This window comes from Canis lupus, chromosome 10 (assembly GCF_003254725.2).
Source record: "Canis lupus dingo isolate Sandy chromosome 10, ASM325472v2, whole genome shotgun sequence".
Lineage (NCBI taxonomy): Eukaryota > Metazoa > Chordata > Mammalia > Carnivora > Canidae > Canis > Canis lupus.
The window spans coordinates 47,054,959-47,074,669 of record NC_064252.1 but is presented as its reverse complement, the minus strand read 5'-3'; the positions used below and the strand labels follow the sequence as shown (position 1 = coordinate 47,074,669).

The 19,711-nt window shown below is 38.1% G+C and overlaps 1 protein-coding gene across 5 annotated transcripts in view; it reads right to left on the bottom strand.

Annotated features, from left to right (window-relative positions):
• Positions 1 to 2,271: 2,271 nt before the first annotated feature.
• Positions 2,272 to 19,711, bottom strand: part of PLEKHH2 (pleckstrin homology, MyTH4 and FERM domain containing H2) — a 112,735-nt gene continuing 95,295 nt past the window's right edge. The window contains exons 25-31 of one of the 5 annotated variants that reach the window (XM_035696153.2): positions 18,969 to 19,110; positions 18,211 to 18,462; positions 14,085 to 14,230; positions 11,842 to 11,971; positions 8,646 to 8,732; positions 5,676 to 5,813; positions 2,272 to 4,353 (exon numbers count right to left, since the gene is read on the bottom strand). In XM_035696153.2, coding sequence (XP_035552046.2) covers positions 4,168 to 4,353; positions 5,676 to 5,813; positions 8,646 to 8,732; positions 11,842 to 11,971; positions 14,085 to 14,230; positions 18,211 to 18,462; positions 18,969 to 19,110 — 1,081 coding nt within the window. In that variant the 3' untranslated portion in view covers positions 2,272 to 4,167. Of the gene's footprint in view, positions 4,354 to 5,675; positions 5,814 to 8,645; positions 8,733 to 11,841; positions 11,972 to 14,084; positions 14,231 to 18,210; positions 18,463 to 18,968; positions 19,111 to 19,711 lie in introns of those variants that run through there. The other 4 variants (XM_025465272.3, XM_025465282.3, XR_003143468.3 and 1 more) reach the window with 4 other exon arrangements.

Below are 19,711 nucleotides of genomic sequence, written 5' to 3'. Positions count from 1 at the left end.
GGCGTGATCCTGAGGACCTGGTATCGAGTCCCATGTGGGGCTCCCTGGATGGAGCCTGCTTCTCCCTCTGCCTGTGTCTCTGCCCCTCTCCCATGAATAAATAAGTAAAACCTTTTTTTTTTTAAAATAAAATCGTTTAAAAAATATTCCGCTATACACATTTTTCAGAATTTACTTAAGTATTCTCTTCATATTGAGTTGTTTTCACTTTGTTTTAGATAGAGAGCACACACATTGGTGGGGGGACAGAGGGAGAGGGACAGAGAGAATCTTAAGCCAGCTTCCTGCTCAGCATGGAGCTGGACTCAGGCTCAATTTCACAACCCTGAGGTCAAGACCTGAGCCAAAATCAACAGTCGGAGGCTTAACGACCTGTGCCACCCAGGTGACCCTCATATTGAGCATTTGAAGTAGTTCAGAGTAAACACCTGAGTTGGGCACAGTTGAGCCTTTCTCTGGGATTTTTCAAACTAGAATTGGGAAACCCAAGGCATTCCCCTTCTAAGGAAACTGGCATGTTCTCTGCTGAATGAAGAAGCTATTTTGTTGCTAAATTCCTTATCTATCCTGGATATTAACCCCATTATCAGATATGTGACTTGTGATTATTTTCTCCCATCCTGCCTTTTCACTCTGTTGTTTCTTTTGACGTGTAGAAGTTATAGTTTCGAGTTGTCCCATTTGTCTGTTTTTAAAATTTTGTTACCTGTGCTTTTGAAGTGTTGTCTGATTTAATAAAACCACCAATATAATCTACTTTCAGAAAGGGATACCACCCCCATTCAACCCCCTCCCATTGATTAGATTATGTTAGCAAAGGGCTGGAAGGAAGGGTACCCTGTTTTCAAGCGCTGTGGTGAACATTTGTATCTTCTTCTGGAGCTATTTGCTAATAGACGTTGCCCTAGTAAGCAAGTTTTTGTTTCTTGACTATTACTGGACCTAAAAATACTTAAAAAGCATACAATGAAGATTTCTGATTGATGCCAATTATAAATACGCCTCCAGAATCATTGTGACTATGTTTGATATAGGCAAAATTAAGTTCAACAGGTAAAATTATGGCAAGAGCACGTATGTATTTCATTTCCTCACCCCAGCTTCTGTCCAGGTCCACCCATCTCTTCTTTGTAGGACCCACCTTCCCACTTAAGTGCCCAAGATGAGCTTGAGTCTTGGTCCCACTCGAATAAGGATGAATCTTACTTAAGGTAGACGTTACCTTAATTTGGAGGTTTTTACATTTTTAAAAAATTATTTAAGAAAGAGAAAGTGCACACTACTGGGGGAAGGGGCAGAGACAGGGGGAGAAGCAGACTCCTCAAGGACCCTGGGATCATGACCTAAGCTGAAGAAAGATACTTACCAACTGAGCCAGCCAGGTGCCCCTTAATTTGGAGTTTAAAGTTATCCCTGTGGCAGTAAAATCCCTTTCTTCTTTCAAGGAAAAGAAAATAGGGAAAAATGTAAAAGGAGATACCAGTTCTCCATGAACCGGTTAGCAGAGACGCTTCTCCACCCTATTATTCCTGCTCCTCATTTCCCTTCCCTTAGTCCTCACATTCTTAGAGCCTTTGATCCACAGGAATCAGCCTGGACACTGCACTGGGGAAGTCCAAATTCCATTGCAGCTAGGGCGTTAGGTGGACAGGTGAAATGTGTTCTTGGCATCCCAGAAACACTTAAAATCTTTGTCTAGTGAAATATGATTATCTGTGGTAGTTAATTCTTCAGGATTATTCTACAGTACAATTGGGTAAGTGTATTGTTCTAGGAACCTGGCCACTATGTATTTTTTTCTTTGGGAAAAATTTCCAAACAATCAATTAATAAGCACATTTTCAGAACAAAGACTTTATAAGTTGTGACTAACTTTTCTTGTAAATTGAGAGTTAAATTCATTTCCAAGCTAGACACTAGTTGACTTTAAGGATACACATATAAAAAAAATCTAGAACATTTAAAATAAATTTTTAGAACACAGTCCATCACTTCACCTATATGAAACTTATGGAACTTACTTTGAAATCATGGGAGAACCCCATGATTTATACATATTGTATATGTGTCAATATGCATACATACATCTTAAAATTATAATTTCCCAAAACAGCTTCCTTTTATCTGGATAAAACAAAGCAACACTGAAGACAAAGCATGAATGCAAGAGAAGGAGGTAATAACTACCATTTTCACTAGTAGCACACCTCAGCTTTGACAATGAAAACATTAGGTATTTCTTGAAGATTGTTCAAAAGATAATGCTCAAAATGGGTTTTGTAAATCATTTATTATGATTGAAAGGGAAGAAAATGATAGGAGACAAATATTACAATTAAACACGTAACATTATTCTTTTGTAACCAATCATAATAACATACTTTGAATTTTTTTAAATGGCTACATAAGTAATTTCCCAGAAAATAAAATTTTCACATCATCAGTTACAGAAAATTGATTTCTTTCCATCAAAATATTTTATCTCTGTTCTATCAAAAATAAATGCCAAGTGTAAGGTACCACCATTTAAGCTAAGCCTTCACTACTTGTTCAAATTAGAAGATCTGGAGGGGGGTGTGCTTACCAGATGGTGAACTAACTACTGCCTGAGAATAAAATCCTCACACATATGTAAGCTGTGCCAAGCCCCTGGCTCACCAACTAATGATTATTGAACAGTTTTCTGGGAACTAAGAAACACTATTGTATCCCAGCCAAAAAATTCCTGTCAGTCATCACAAACTGGTAACTGGTATATTCTCAAAAACCAACTTGCTTATGCAGTGAGTGGTTGTGGCTCAAAAGACTTAGGGGAAACAGTAAATGGAAATATATTTCTATGGAGGTTTTTTTTTTTTATCTTTTTGACATTAACAATAAAGTAAAATCTTAGTTGAGCAGGGTATTTCTTGGCTCTGATGAGATGGAATATTTTTAAAAGGCTTAGTGTGACAACAGTACATTGCCATAGGGTGAAAGCAGCAAAGAAGAAAAATATGAAGGCTCTGCCAACAAATTAATTCAGCAGCTAACATTTTTTATTCAAACTGGTTAAAAAAATACCACACACAAAGTGATAAATATATGTTCAAAAAATAAATACAAATATTCTATACATAAATAAAATTAAGTATACTCATGATTACTATTGCAATTAGTCTTACAATATAATTTTCATGTCTTATCACAGTTTCATTTTTATCATGAATACTAATTACTTTGTTTGACATATACTGAAATGAACTGACCACTTATGTAACCTAGCAAAGTAATACATTTTAGATACTCTCAACTAAAATTTTACCTCCTTTGACAGAAGAATTCTCTTTTCTTTTAAAAAATATTCTGAGAATTTATGTTAAAACTATAATGAAAAAGAACTATATGAGGGCAAAATATAAGAACTGTCTTTGCTTTCAAAGACATTATTTAACAAAATAAGGTCAAGATGACCCAGCACCAAATGCAATGAAATGTGGGCAATATTCCAGTGAATGCGGGCTATCTAGTAATAGCCAAGGAATTTGGGGAATCACTGTCTTATTCTAAACTTTATACACTCCAGTGATCTGAAAAGGTGACAGAGTATACTTCCAAGTACCACACAGGAGGTTCTGGTTACCTAACTCTCATTTTCTTACAAGATTCATAGTGCCAGAGTTACTGCACTTGCTCCAATAATTTACCCCTAAACAGCATCCTTCAGCTGTTTCTGACACTATATACTCTACTTCTTTCCAAAGACCATATCATTAATTAAAAGCACATTTAATTACAGTACTTAATTTCTTGGCGGTGAGAATTTCCAAATAATCAACTGGTTTGCCAAATGAGAGTCTGGAATCTCCCTTTGCCAAAATATATTTTTTTTAAAGACAAAAAATGCTATGTTGCATGATATGTCTGATAGCAAGGGACAAAGGAGGTGGGGAAAGATGAATTCTAACCCATTTAATCTAAGAGAAAATCAGCATGCGGGCAAATTTTGTATTTATGTTTTATTAGTAGTATTCATTTGAGTATTTAAGAAATAAATAAACCCCCACATTTTTAAAGTCTAGAATACCAACGTGTGGGTGCCATGCTGTCAGGGTGTAAATGAACTTTTTTGCAGCTGATGCAGCCATTGCCTGGAGGATGGGAGTGAATGTTCAGGCTCCCGAGCTTTCAAAGTAAAGTGGGTCCTTTAGTTGGTCTGCTACTTGACAGAAGGGGCTGGCTTCCCACTGCCCTGGCTTCGGGTCCCCGAGTCTGGGCTGACAGCAGTGCTGGAGCAGAGAGGTGGTGAAAGGCTGCCTTTTGCTGATGGAAGTTGTTTATGTAACTGGCGATCAAAAGAGTGATTTCTAGAATCTAAAACAAGAAAAATAGAATTGTTAATGCTCCGGAGAAGTGCTCATCATATGTTCAGCACCATCAAGGCATTGACATATTTTGCCCTGCTTCAACCAGAAAAACGAATGGATCTTAAAGAACCATTAAGTTTGGGAATCCCTGGGTGGCTCGGCAGTTTAGCGCCTGCCTTTGGCCCAGGGTGTGATCCTGAAGTCCCAGGATCGAGTCCCGTATCAGGCTCCCTGCATGGAGCCTGCTTCTCCCTCTGCCTGTGTCTCTGCCTTTCTCTCTCTCTCTGTGTGTCTTTCATGAATAAATACAAAATCTTTAAAACAAACAAAAAAAGAACCATCCAATTTAGTGGCGATATTAAAAAATGTGACAATAGCACAAGTCTACCAATTATCTTAAAGCCGCATTCGTGCATAAATGAAGAAATCTGGGGATCCCTGGGTGGCGCAGCGGTTTGGCGCCTGCCTTTGGCCCAGGGCGCGATCCTGGAGACCCAGGATCGAATCCCACATCAGGCTCCCGGTGCATGGAGCCTGCTTCTCCCTCTGCCTGTGTCTCTGCCTCTCTCTCTCTCTCTCTGTGACTATCATAAATAAATAAAAATTAAAAAAAAAATGAAGAAATCTGGTGCATAATATCAATAAATTTACTTATTTAAACTAAGTAAAGTTCTAAAAAAAACAAATAAATAATAAAAATAAACTAAGTAAAGTTCTGAGTATGTCTCAATCTTCTGCATTTATTGGCTAACTGCCTTCACTTAAATGTCTGCCATTAAAAAATGTTTCAGATTCTAAAAAAAATAGTCTCTGACAATTTTAAGACTGTTAAAGTTTTAGGAAACTCAGTTTCTCATTCTTTTTACTAAAACTAGAGTTAATACGAAAATATAGCCTTTGTACTTATTGTTTTTGCTTACAGACATTAAAACTACAAAGAACAAGTAATGTCTTAATTATAAGACTTTTCTCTTTAATGAGTCTGTAACATGAATTACCCCAAGTAAATAAGAAAATTGTGTATAAAGTACCTGACAACAACTTACATCAAGACCACTTATTTTGAATCTTCTGTATACAAGACACTGGGCTAAAACAGTTAACAATTCCATCATTTCATTCTTAAGCCAAAAAAAAGTAAGTGGCATCATATAATTTTTTCGATGAAAAAGACAAAGCTTAGCAAGATGAGATAAGCCAGAATTTGGACCTAGAACTGTTTGATTATAAGTAAATCTGTTTTTCCATCTACAAGTTAGTTTTTGCACAATAAATGTTTTAGCATGAAAAAGCTAGTATAAAAACGTTAGTAGAAAGGCTTCTACTCACCTTGGGTTTTGCCATGGCAAAAAGTAATTTCTCTGTTGGCTTGTCCTTTGAATGTGTGTTGTTAATGACTATCATGAAATCATCTTGATGACCCCCAAAGGTCATCAGACTCTTGTACACATAGCTGACTATTAACCTCTTCAAAGAGAAGAAAAAGTTAATATCATATATACCTTCTACTTTCAAAGAAAGATGAGAAATGATTAATATATTTCCATTGAAATGCTAATATTAATGAAACTAATGTAACATTCTATTTTAACTATACTTCACTAAAAATATGCTAGTATTAATTATATATAGTAAAAATTATTTTCTAAAATAAAATCTACTTTTGGATCTATGATTCAAGATAGAAATGTACTAATTTTATATAGGCATAATTTACCTTTATAATTAAAATACAGTTTGATTCTGACACTAACTGTGGAAAAAAACAGAAAACAAAAAGAAAATAAAAAGCACCTATATTCCCAGCATCTAGTGGAAGACTACTGTTAATATCTTGTATGTGTCCTCTAAGATCTCTATCCATATTAGGTTGAACCATATGAAACTGATGCTTTTTAAAAATTTTTTTAAATTTTTTTATTTTTTAAAAAATTTTTTGAAACTGATGTTTTTTAAGGTTAAAAAAAAAAAAGGTCAGGGATGCCTGGGTGGCTCAACAGTTGAGCATCTGCCTTCAGCTCAGGTCATGATCCTGGGGTCCTGGGATCCAGTGCCGTATCAGGGTCCCCATGGGGAGCCTGTTTCTCCCTCTGCCTATGTCTCTGCCTCTTTCTGTGTGTCTCTCATGAATAAATAAATAAAACCTTTAAAAAAATGATCAAATATTGGCAAATCCATATGGTTCATCTTCGTATACATATTTTGATATAAACACAAATGATATGCATATTGTTTTTAGGATTCTGCTTCTTTTTAAATGTAATAAATTATGAATATCTTTTCACGACAACAAATGCCATTGTATAACATCCTTTTAAGTGATTTGATAGCTAATTCTTATTTAACTAATCTCTTATTGCAGGAGATTTATTTATTTTATTTTTTATTTTTTTATTTTTTATAATAAATTTATTTTTTATTGGTGTTCAATTTACCAACATACAGAATAACACCCAGTGCTCATCCCGTCAAGTGCCCCCCTCAGTGCCCGTCACCCATTCACCCCCACCGCCCACCCTCCTCCCCTTCCACCACCCCTAGTTCATTTCCCAGAGTTAGGAGTTTTTATGTTCTGTCTCCCTTTCTGGTATTTCCCACACATTTCTTCTCCCTTCCCTTATATTCCCTTTCACTATTATTTATATTTTGCAGGAGATTTAAATCATTTTTTGTTACTATCTTAAAACAATATTTCTTTTTTTTTTTTAAGATTTTATTTATTCATGAGAGACACACAGAGAGAGAGAGGCAGAGACACAGGCTGAGGGAGAAGCAGGCTCCACACAGGGAGCCCGATGTGGGACTCAATCATGGGTCTCCAGGACCACGCCCTGGGCTGAAGGCAGGTGCCAAACCGCTGAGCCACCTGGGCTGCCCTTAAAACAATATTTCAATGCATATTTTTTGGCGTATTTCATAATACACATACCTAATTATTTCTTTAGTTATAAATCTCAATAACTGGAATTACTACCTCAAAAAAAATAAAAGACTCTCCTCTGGAAAAGTTATACCCAGTGACATTCCTAGCACTCTAGTCTTAACACTAGATATAATAATTCTTTTAAATCTCTGCCAACCTGACTAGTGAAAAGTAGAATCTCGCTGTTTTAAATTATTTGATTACTAGTGAAACTAACATTTTAAAATACATTTTTGAACACTTGTATTTCTTCTCTGAATTGTGCTGGCTCATTTGTCTATTAATGGGTTTATTGTTTATCATTTCCTTATTGTTTCATAAGGATATAAACTCTTTGCCATGTATGCAGCAAATCTTTTTTCCCATCTGTAGCATAAAATTTTTAAAATATAATTAAGAAATGTATAGGTAAAGGAATCTGTGTATCTAATGATTAGCTTGCAAGTCTCTAAGCAGACCATTCCAGCACTGAACGCCCCACAAGCTGCAGTCAACTGGTGTCCACTTTCTGGCCTTGGTGTCCAACTCCCAGGGTCTGAGGGACTGGCTTACTTACCTATGGTAATTCAATACTAGTCTACAATTCTTTGTTGACTTTAGGTCATCAATTTTATAACCTATCTTCAAGCTACCCATTCAAGAACTGAAAAGCATTCAGGAAATAAAAAGTTCTTCAAAAAGTTTTTTTAGCAACCATAAGGAGAAACTACTATAACACTAAAGAATAGTTTGGTTTCAAGAAATTCTTAGTGATCCCCGACTACAGCTGGACATAGGAGAGCCCAGTATACCTACCAGGTGAATTTAACAATTCCTGTCTGCCAGGTTTAAAAAAAACAAAACAAAACAAAAACAGGAAAAAATAATCTAACAATATGAAATATGATAGAAAATAAGGCAAATAAACATGTAGAAAGCACAGTTTAACTTTATATTTAAGCATGTTAAAAGTTCTAAAATACCACATATGTACAAGTGAACTGGTAAGTAATATTACAGAAAGTTACAGAAGCCTTAGTGATGCTGAACCTAAACTTTGGTAATTAAAGTTTCTACATTAATGTTATCTTAAAGACTTTCATTTTGCACAGGAAGTAACCTCCCTGACATGATAAATTAGTAATCATTTTACGAATATGACCACGAATACAATTTAGGCATGGTATCTTAATATTTTCCTCATACGCAATATAAAACCCGTCCAACCATGTTTTAAAAGATTAAATTATAATCACAGTTGTATTTGTAAAATGACTATTTGTTATACAGCATCGGAAAAATGTTATCTGTGTATGAGAAAAATCATATGAAGAGATCATTACTTTCTATGTACATTGCAATGCAAATAGTTGACTTAGTACAAAACTTAAACTTACCATGGAGTTGTATTCTAAGATGCTTAAACCATCCTCATGGATAGCCAGCCACATGAAAGTACTTCCGAGTGCTGATGGAGTTATGGGCTGTGAAGGGTGCAAATATACTGTATAAATAAATGCTAAGTAAAATCACAGAAGCATTTTTTCATCAAAATGCAATGCAACATTTGCAACAACATCGTATTAAAAAAATCTCTTTAGAAGGGAGAAAAAAAGAAAATAAAACCTATCGGGGGGAATCTCTCTTGGCGTGGAGGCAATATCACATAATGGAAAGAGCAGTGAATCTGATATTAAGAGACGTGGGTCTGAAATCCAAATATGCCACTTATTCAGCTGTACATTTGGACAAGCTACTGAATCTCTCCGTGGCTCAATTTTCTCATCTTTAGAATGGGAACAACAATGTTTAATCTTACTTTTCTTTTGTTTTAAGAAGCTAATCATTAATAAGCTTGTGGGTTTCTATGATGACCAAAATCCTAATGAAACAAAATATGCGGATATGCTTTCTAAGGTGTGTGTAATACTACTGCAACAACATAAAGGATTAGGATTATAAAAGTACACTTTTGCTGAAAGTTTATTAAATCTGATATTCAATGACTAATAACAATAGAATAAAAAGAAAATATTAAACTGTGGGATGAATGGTAATGAGAAATACCAAAATTTCCACTAAATTCCTTATTGTATAAAAGCAATGAAATTATGTTAATAAAAAGATCTCACCACCAGCCCCCAATTAAAACCCATGAATGATTTTGAGCATTCTACAATGACTGTTTAACAAGAATTGAAATTCTAATAAAAACTTAACTACTTCTCTTAAACTTTATAAAAGAAACAGAGATGAGAGATAAGGAACTGGGATGAACCTATAATATTTATATAAATCTATAGTATTTATATATATACTATATTTTATATAGTAAAACTTTTCAGAATTTCATGTATAAAAAACCCCTGGGTTACCATCTACTGAGAATTGGTTTGCAAAGGATAGGCAACCATTGCAAAGGATGCCATTCAGCTCTTTAACAAACAAAACATTGTTTTTGTTTCTTTGGTGAAACAAAACATGGCATATACATGCAGTGGAATACTTTTTAGCTTTGAAAAAAGGAAATTCTGGGCAGCCCAGGTGGCTCAGGGGTTTATCGCCGCCTTCAGCCCAGGGCCTGATCCTGGAGACCTGGGATCGAGTTCCACGTTGGGCTCCCTGCATGGAGCCTGCTTCTCCCTCTGCCTGTGTCTCTGCCTCCCTCTCTGTGTGTCTCTCATGAATTAATAAATAAAATCTTAAAAAAAAAAAAAGGAAATTCTGACACATGCTACAACATGGATGAACCCTGCAGACATTCTTCAAAGGAAAATGAGCCAGTCACAAAAGGACAAATAATTCCTCTTAGATGAGGTTTCTAGAGCAGTCAAATTCACAGAACAGGAAGCAGAATGGTGGTTATCTGGGCCTAGGGAGAAGGGGCAATAAGGAGTATGGAGGTTTATTTGGAAAGATGAAAAAGTACTGGAGGTGGAGGGTGGTAAGGATAGCATAATGACGTGAATGTGCTTAATACCATAGAAACGTATACTTAAAAATGGTTAAAATGCTATATTTGATGATATATATATTTATCCCCCCTCCCAAAATGGATGTCGTTAAGCAAACAAAGGAGGTGTTTTTGTAGTATAAAGGAAGAAAAGTGAGCAAAGAAAAGATGCCAGTCGTGCAACATGCAAATGCTACATATTATTTAATAATATTTCTGTACTAAAAGGCACAGAACAAATGATCAAAGATGGATATTTAATATTTCTTGCAATGCTGAAATTAGAATTAAAATTCATTATAAAAAAATAAATAAATAAATAAAATTCATTATAAGAGGCATCTGGGTGGCTCAATGGTTGGCTTAGGTTGGGATCCCAGGGTCCCAGGATCGAGCTCCCCATGGGGCTCCCTGCATGGAGCCCTCTGTGTCTCTGCTTCTCTCTCTGTCTTTCATGAATAAATAAAATCTTTAAATAAATAAATAAATAAATAAATAAATAAATAAATAAATAAATAAATTCATTATAAAATGCTGATCTAACCCTTATATTTTAACCCTTATATTAATCTAACCCTTATATTTTTAGAAAACATATGTTCAACTCCTCATAAATGTATTAACTTGAGAGATATTCAAGCACTGACTTAGTATATGGCTTCCAGTACCAGTAGCAAAATAATTTCTTACCTCACCACGATACAGTCACTCATGGAATCAGAGTAAGATAGCCTAGATTTTATTTTTTCTAGTCTGAGTTGTCATGTATAGATGACAAAACTAAGGTTAACTGAGTTGCCCAAAGTGGCGCAGCTATTCAGCAAAATTTATTAAGCAATACTTCTATGCAAAGCAAGACGTGAGCACTAGAGGAGAATTCCAGGATCAGTGAGTCTATGCCCTGATGATGTGTGCAAGCTATCAGTGAGGACAGACCTAACACACAGAAAGAGAACATAAGACGAGAAGTATTTTAGGAACCCTAGAGAGTTTAAGGTGACACGGTTCAAGAGAAAGAAGCAGAATTCAGACGTATAGTTCTTCCCCCGGGGACTGGGCTGGCCATCCCCCGTGGCAGGGTGCAGCTCTCCGTCCTTAGCGTGCTGCAGCGCTCTGTCCCTGTCACTCTGTGTTCACCCTACAAGGCTTGTTTCCCGCCTGCTGCAAGTGGGCTGGGAGTTCCTGGAGGTTTGGGCCCAACTCATCTGAAAACACGGCCTGATGTATCCCTAGGTACATAATGTTTGGCCAACAGAAGCCGCTAAATACTAAACAAGTGAGTGAACAAGTGACAGAGTGAGTGACAGATGTGTGAGAGGCTGTGTGGTCGAAGAGAAGTAAGTGGGATTCAGCGGTCACCCCAGTCTCATGGTGAGCCTGCTGAGTGTGAGTGACCTACGGTCGGGGGAAGGGAAGTGAAGCACAAGGCACAGATGGAGAGGCCACTCGCTCTCCTGCCCTTTCTTAGTACCCCTTCATTGTTTTCTTTACATTGTTGGGAATTTCCTCATTTCCTTCTTAAAAGCCCACTACACCACACATGGGGGGCCTGTGGTCCCTGTCGGACTTCACTCAGCTGAACAGGGTCAACCGCACAGGTTAGGGTGTTAATTCTGCTGCTCCCTCCCATCCTTTCTTACTTTCGCAAGAAACAACTTGGCACCAAAGAATGGCCACTTCCTGGCTACGGTCAAATAAATGCGTACACAGTCAGCAGCACTGTGACCCCGGAGGGCCATCCATCTGGTCGACAGTCGCTGGCAGAGCTGCCTATGAAGAAAACAAAAAACGAAAAGGCAAAAGCAAAGACATAAACAGTGCATCATCCTCCTGAGGCAAAGCTCTCCTTGAGCCAATCCTAGGCATGACTGGGCGTCGCCCAGGAGGAGCTGTTATTTTCTGATTCCCATCTCACCACTGTCCACCCCTCATCCTTTCAGGACATTCCTTTCCCCACATTCTCATAGTATTAGTGCTCTCAGCATGACCTAGATTCTCCATCTCCCACCCCATCAGGCAAAGTAAAAAAAAAAAAAAAAATCTGATGAGAGGCATCAGGATGGCTCAGTTGGTTGAGCACCAGACTCTTGGTTTGGGCTCAGGTCATGATCTCGGGGACTGATGTCGAGCCCCATGTCGGGCTCTGCACTCGGTAAGGAGTCTGCTTGAGGATTCTCTCTCTCCTTCTCCCTCTGCCCCTCTCTCCACTCACGTGCTCACACACACACATGTGCTGTCTCAGGTAAATAAATCTTTATTTTTTTTTAAAGATTTTATTTATTTATTCATGAGAGACACACTCAGAGACAGACAGAAAGAGAGAGAGAGAGAGAGAGAGAGGCAGAGACACAGGCTGAGGGAGAAGCAGGCTCCATGCAGGGAGCCTGACGTGGGACTCAATCCTAGGACTCCAGGATCACGCCCTGGGCCAAAGGCAGGCGCTAAACTGCTGAGCCACCCAGGGATCCCCAAATAAATCTTTTTAAAAAAATATGATACACTGGGATGCCTGGGTGGCTCGGTGGTTGAGCGTCTGCCTTTAGCTCAGGGCATGATCCTGGAGTTCTGGGATCGAATCCTGCATTGGGCTTCCTGCAGGGAGCCTGCTTCTCCCTCTGCTTATGTCTCTGCCTCTCTCTCTCTCTCTGTGTCTTTCATGAATAAGTAATTAAATCTTAAAAAAAAAATTTGATAAACTAACATCAAACCTTTCTCATGGGAATAACTTACATTTTAAAAGAAAAGTACAAGACATTGAGACCAAAGAATGAATCCTTAATGGTGGAATTTTATGTGATGCCACCTCTGGCTTGGAGAGATGTTGGCTGCGGGAGGAAGATGCCTTAAATAAAATCACAATGGCAACTGCTCACTCTATATAGACAACAGACTGATCTTAAATGTTTCTATTTTGGAAAACTCATGGTGAATTGGATTTGCCTCTATTTTTCAACTGAATCAGCTTTTCTTTGAATATTCTGTAAAACCAAACTATTATACCAGTTGTATTTAATTAAAAATTTATAGTAAAAAATCTTGTATAAGAAAATTGTTTCTTTTTTTTTAAATAGTTTGTTTTTATGTCAATTTGTTTATAATGAAATCCTAAGAGGTAAAATGTTTTTGGTAAACACTTCATAAAATTAAACACAGTACTGGCCATTTTTTCCCTTTTATTAGCAGGATTAATTTGGACAAGAATGAATAAGAGCAAATGAAAAGTAGATCTTCTAAATCAAGGTAAATTTTTTTTCCTTACAAGACTATTAATTTTCTTTAAAGATTTTATTTATTTGAGAGAGAGAGTGAGAGCACGAGTGGGAGAGAGAGAGAGAGAAAGAGACAGAGAAAGGGAGAGAGAGCATGACTGAGGGGAGGGGAAGAGGGAGAAGCAGACTCCCCGGTGAGCAGGGAGCTTGACGTGGGGCTGGATCCCAGGACCCTGGGATCATGACCTGAGCCGAAGGCAGGTGCTTAACTGACTGAGCCACCCAGGTGCTCCCTTAACAACTTTAAATATGGATTCTCCAGTTTCTAGGTCCATCTTAAATTTTAAAAAATCTATAACCTCTTGGGATTCAACAATATTAAAAAAATCTTAAGAAAATTGCCATGTATAATAATTTTCATCTTTAAAATTTGAACAGAAGAGTATCACCAACAGTCCAGTGTGATTCTATCTTTTAGATTCACAAGTAGGAGTGCCTGGGTGGCTCAGTGAGTTAGACAGCTTGGTTTCCTGCTCCTTACTCAGCAAGAGTCTGCCAGAGATTCTTTCTCTCCCTCTGCCCTTCCCCCCTCCTCACTCTCTAAAATAAGTAAATAAATATTTTTTAAAAATAAATAAAAATTTAAAAATGAAGAGTCACAAGTAGTTCCTTACCTTAACTGTTCTTCAGAAGAGTCATCTCTATACCTTTTAGGATAAAATTTTTCTATGACTTGTTTTAGAGTTTGATTTGTTTTGCACTGATTAGTAACATGCCCCGCTGGAGTTGAAAAGGGTCTTTCAAAATCTCCAATCTCCACCTAATTGGAAATCCAAAGAGAAAATAATGGGATATTGAAAAGATTTTTAAAAGTTAGTTTTATTCTTTCTAAACATTCTCTATAATATATAATATATAAAATTATCATGATTGAGTGATTATTGAATTTATAATCATGCATAGATGCTATTAATAAAATTTAAATTCCATTTGTATTCTAATTTTGGAAAAAAATCTGTAATTCAAACATTTCAATTCCATTTCTACGCAAACTATCCTTTGTAAATGTTGTCATCTAGTAGTATTTCCCAACGGCCACTAATATTACCCATAACAGCACAAAACACTTTTTCATTTTTAAGGTATTATTTTAATTACCAGTAATAAGGCAAAATAGAGGTTAAAAATAAAATACAAAGTTATAAAGCTATGAGGAGTCTCAAAAAAGTGTTGTTTGTACCTCTTAAGAGTCTCTATTGAATATAATGGAACAGAAACTACATTCTCATTACTTTCTTCCTAGATTTTCTCCATAAATGGTTCTGTATCCATCCCCTTATTCTTTATTCTGGGAATAGACCCCTTTATTCCTCTTTCTCCCTGAATGAAAATATGTTCAATCTTTATCTCTATTAATGAGGCTACACAGATGCTATTCTCTACCTACCCATCCATTTCTCCATCCACTCACTCACCCACCCATTTATCCAAACCTATGTTGAGTCTCCATTATATGTCAGGCACTATACTACATGGAATTAAATTAAAAAAAAATAGTTAAGCACAGTTCCCACCCTCAGATTTTACTGTCTAGTAGAGGAGACTGAAGTATAAACAAAGTATTTATACTTATAACGACTTGTGTCAAGTGCCTTGTATAGGTAGGGTACCAAAGAGGGCTCAAGGGGAGAAATGGAGGGGGAACATTCAGATGAATGTCCTACTGAATGTTTATATCCAATAAAAATATATGTTTATATCTTTTTATTTTAAAAATAAAAAGAACGTTCACATCCTTCCGTTCAGCACTCCCCAACAAGCAGATGGAGGGATCCATCCAGACTGGGTGGGGTCTCCATCTCAAGAGGGCCTTCTGCCTCCAGGCAAGCTGTTAGCACAACCAACCTCTGAGATTCTGACCCTTGTGTCTTCTCTTTCCTGGCTCTTCATCTGACTCACTGCTGTCTACAATCCTCATCTGAGCTTTGCCCTTCCAGTGTATTCTATGTCTCTAGGTCTCCGACCCAGTTTCTTGTTGGTTTCCTGGCTTGGCCCGGCTGTTTAGCTCTCATCCCCATCTTCTATCTCCTTCTCTAATTTCTTCACACCAAATACAAGTTGTCCATCAGCTCTTCAAACATACTAAAATCCTTCCCCCAGAGCAAGCTTTTTACTGTCCCCACCTACCACAAGGTTGTACTCGGCACAGCTACCTGCGAAACCTAAGAGCAAGATTTCACCCCCAAGGAGATGGCATTTGGATAAACAATAGTTACAAAGATTGGCCATTCAAGGCAACCTTTCCTTTTGGGGAACCCTACAGTGGATCTCCACACTCAGCATCCCCTCTCCAGCACCTGGCATACTATACTGTGAGGGACAGAATGAGCACAGAAATGCTTGCAGAATAATTGAAAATCAATTCACAGGATTCCCAATATGACTCACATCAACATAATGCACTACCAGACACTATCTACAGTGATTAATGGGTTACCTCCAAGAATTTCCTGAGATGCAGAATATCAACAGGGACCTAGAGATATTTAAATTACAACTGAAATAATCTTTCGTCTACAGACCTTAGAGTAGTCTATTTCATTTGTCTTCACAAAGACTACTCTAGGAAAAGAGAACAGAGGTATTATTTAACTTTCCTTTCAGAGATGGAGAAATGATACTTTTTAGTTAGCAACATGTTCAGAATTTTCTAGCTGTACATATACTCTCTACTCCTTCCTCAAATTCATCTAAAACATGTTAGAAGTATATGTCTCCAAATTACGTTACAGTTTTTCTTGGAGAAACTGCCTGACAAAATTACAAGTTGAAAGAGGCAGACTAATTTAAATTTTAGTAAAAATGAGAGTGATTATAGAATCTGTGCTTTTAGAGAACTAGAGCCTAGAAGGGCAGCAGATAGGACATTATACCTAATCCTATCACCAAGAAAATATGTGACCTATTTGTCTTTTCCACAGCTTTTCATCACTTGCAAAAAGAGAACCCTCAGTGTAGCATGAATGCTTTAAATTTTGGATGATCATAAAACTGTTAAAAAAGTGAACTAAATTATCAACTATTCATTCCTCCATGAAGAATGGGCGACACGTAAGGCACTGTGCTAGGTACAAAGATGACTAGGGACAGCCCCTGCCCTCAGGGAGGCTACAGTCAGTGATGCAAAGTGGAAACAAATCAGTAATAACAAACCAATGAGGTAAAGATAGTACTGTGCAGGACAGGACAAACACCCCAAGAATTCAGGAAGGTTTCCCAGAATAAGTGACACCAATGATGAGAATTAAGGGATACACTGAAATTAACAGGTGAAGGAATGGGGATCGAGATGTTCCCAGGCAGAGCAGACAAACACGTAAACATAAGAGGTAAGAAAAAGTGAGCCACATGCACGTCAGGGAACTGTGCAAGGAACCACAGTTTACACTTTGGTGGAGCATAAAGTTCAAGGCAGGGAATATTAACAGATGATGCTGGAGAGGCACACAGAGCTTAGATCATGATGTTCTTCTGTGTAAACAAAGGGAATGACGCCGCTAGCTAGATTCACATGCTTGCTAAATCTCCACCCCAGTTCCTCAGGCTGCCAAACAAACCACCATGGCACAGCTTCCAGGCACAGGTCTTAAGAAAATGGCAGTCTCCACTTCTTGTCTCTCTTGCCATCCAACCACCATTCTGTGAGGAAGCACATGCAGCCATGTGACAAAGCCATGGGGAGGGGTTCCTGCTGACGCGCCAGCACAAGTCCCGACTACCAGCCGGAGTCGAGCACCAAACATGGATGTGGAGTCTTCAAATGATTCCATCCTGCAGCCACAGAGTTGCAGCCAGCCTCTGGGTGAGGCCAGCTGATGCCACATGCTGCAGAGACAAGCTGTCTTCACTCATCCCTGCCCAAATTATTATTTTAAGTGATAGAATCTTGGAGCCATTTTTTTAATGTAGCAATAGATAACTGGAACAATCTCTCTAGCATCTGGGTGGAGGACAAATTTGCGGGGGATCAAACCAGAGAAAGGCTCATGAGTTAGAAGTCCGCTGCAGGAGGGATGGTGGTCCAAACCACAGCAGTGGTGGCCAACGTGCAGAGGAATCATGAGGAGCATGTATCTAAGAGTTAAATGGATGGGACATGGTGACTGGTGGGACCGGGTGAAAAGGAGGGTTGTCAGTGATGATTCCTGGACTTGGAGCTTGCATGGGGGACTGCACAGAGATAGTAGCACAGTAAGGAGACAGAATGTGAAGGAAAAAGAGAGAAGATGATTACTTCAGTTCTTGATATGTTGAATTTAAGGAGCCCATGAAAGAAGTGAACTGGAGAGAAAAGATTTGGGAATCAATGACAGGTGGTAGATAAAATAAACTGTGACAGTGTGCAGAGTACAAGGACCGAAAACCTTAGGTATCTGGTATCTAAGCCTTTGTCCCAATGACATATCATAGAGTTGCCTTAACATTTTTCCTTAATTAACCTGTGCACAGGCTCAGATGTGGTGGACACTGTGAGTCACCTCTGATGACTATTCTCTCTTTCTTTCTGAGTAATAAAAACCTTGAGGGATCCCTGGGTGGCTCAGCGGTTTAGCACCTGCCTTTGGCCCAGGGCGTGATCCTGGAGTCCTGGGATTGAGTCCCTCATCAGGCTCCCTGCATGGAGCCTGCTTCTCCGTCTGACTGTGTCTCTGCCTAACTCTCTCTCTCTCTCTCTCTTTCATGAATTGAAAAAAAAAAAAAAAGAATGGGAGAAAATATAAAAAAAACAACAACAACAACCTTGAATTTAGCTGTGCTCCTTGCCACCCAGCAAAGACAACATTTGCTAGTCTCCCTTGTAGGTTGGCAAGGCCATACAGCCAAGTTTTGACCAGGGAGACATAAATGCATGTGTTGTATAACCTCTAGAAAGTTTCTCAAAGGTGAGAGGGAAGACATGCCCTGTTTCAACCCTTCCTCCATCATGATGCCTGGAACTCTGATGTAATAGCTGGAGCTCTGGCAGCTCTCCAGGACCACGAAGAGGACATGCTAGGGAAAGAACAATGGAGAACAAGATAAAGCCCATGCTGATGACTCTGCCTCTATGTGAGACACAAATATACTTCTATTTGGATTAAGGCACTATTAATTTCTGTGTGTGTGTTTATAAAAGTCTGAACTTAATCCTACTGATACAACAGGTAAATGAAAGAAAGTGCTCTAACCATTTTAAAGACCTATTCCTGTTAGATTACTGAATGATTTCAGCATGGTGCCCTCAGCCCTGCAGCTCTACACTCAAACTCCTTAATTAAATGCAGAGCCTAGTGGGATATTTTCAAGATAATTAAGAAACCAGGTTCCATGAGGAATACTGTCTCAATCGACATCATTACAGTTGTCAGCAATTCTGAGTCAAACTGTAATTATAATGCCTGTAAGTTTTAAGGTGTTAATCACAGTCATGTGAATTTAAAGAATTACAAGATATAAATCAATGTAGAAATTAGTATCTTACCTTCACTAAATATGACTCTATAGAACACAGAAGTTACCTGAGCTAAAAGAGCCGCCATTTCTAATGCCAAATCCTTGTTCAGAGGAAAAAGTCCATTTATTATTTGATCATTTGTCTGATACATTAACAGCAACTTTTCTCTATCAGTCTCTCCACGTGCTTGCATTGAGAAATATAGTCTAAAAAAAAGAGAAAATTTTTCATTAAATGGTATCCTTACAAAGGAAGAAAGGAAAGACAACTCCAGGGGACTAGTATGGGGTTATTCTAATGTAGTTCCCCAAGTGATACAAACTGAGACCATAACTATTTGTCAGTGATCTCTGTTTCTGTTTCATATAACATCTTCAGCAAATAGAGACAAAGCTGCTTTGAGGTTGAGGAATGCTTCTATGCTATTTTTTATGCCCTAAAATACCAAATCCTTAAGTGCTACTGAGGAAGAATCTAAGGCACTGAGTGAAATTAAGTATGCCCTCTCTTGTACAGGATGCTGATGGAACCTTCATTTCAGTGGGCTGTATAAAAGCAATTTTCTTTCTTTCTTTTTTTTTTTTTTTATGATAGTCACACAGAGAGAGAGAGAGAGAGGCAGAGACACAGGCAGAGGGAGAAGCAGGCTCCATGCACCGGGAGCCCGATGTGGGACTCGATCCCGGGTCTCCAGGATCGCGCCCTGGGCCAAAGGCAGGCACTAAACCGCTGCGCCACCCAGGGATCCCCTAAAAGCAATTTTCAAAACACTCATGATCTTCCCTAAATAACTTAGACATACCAGGG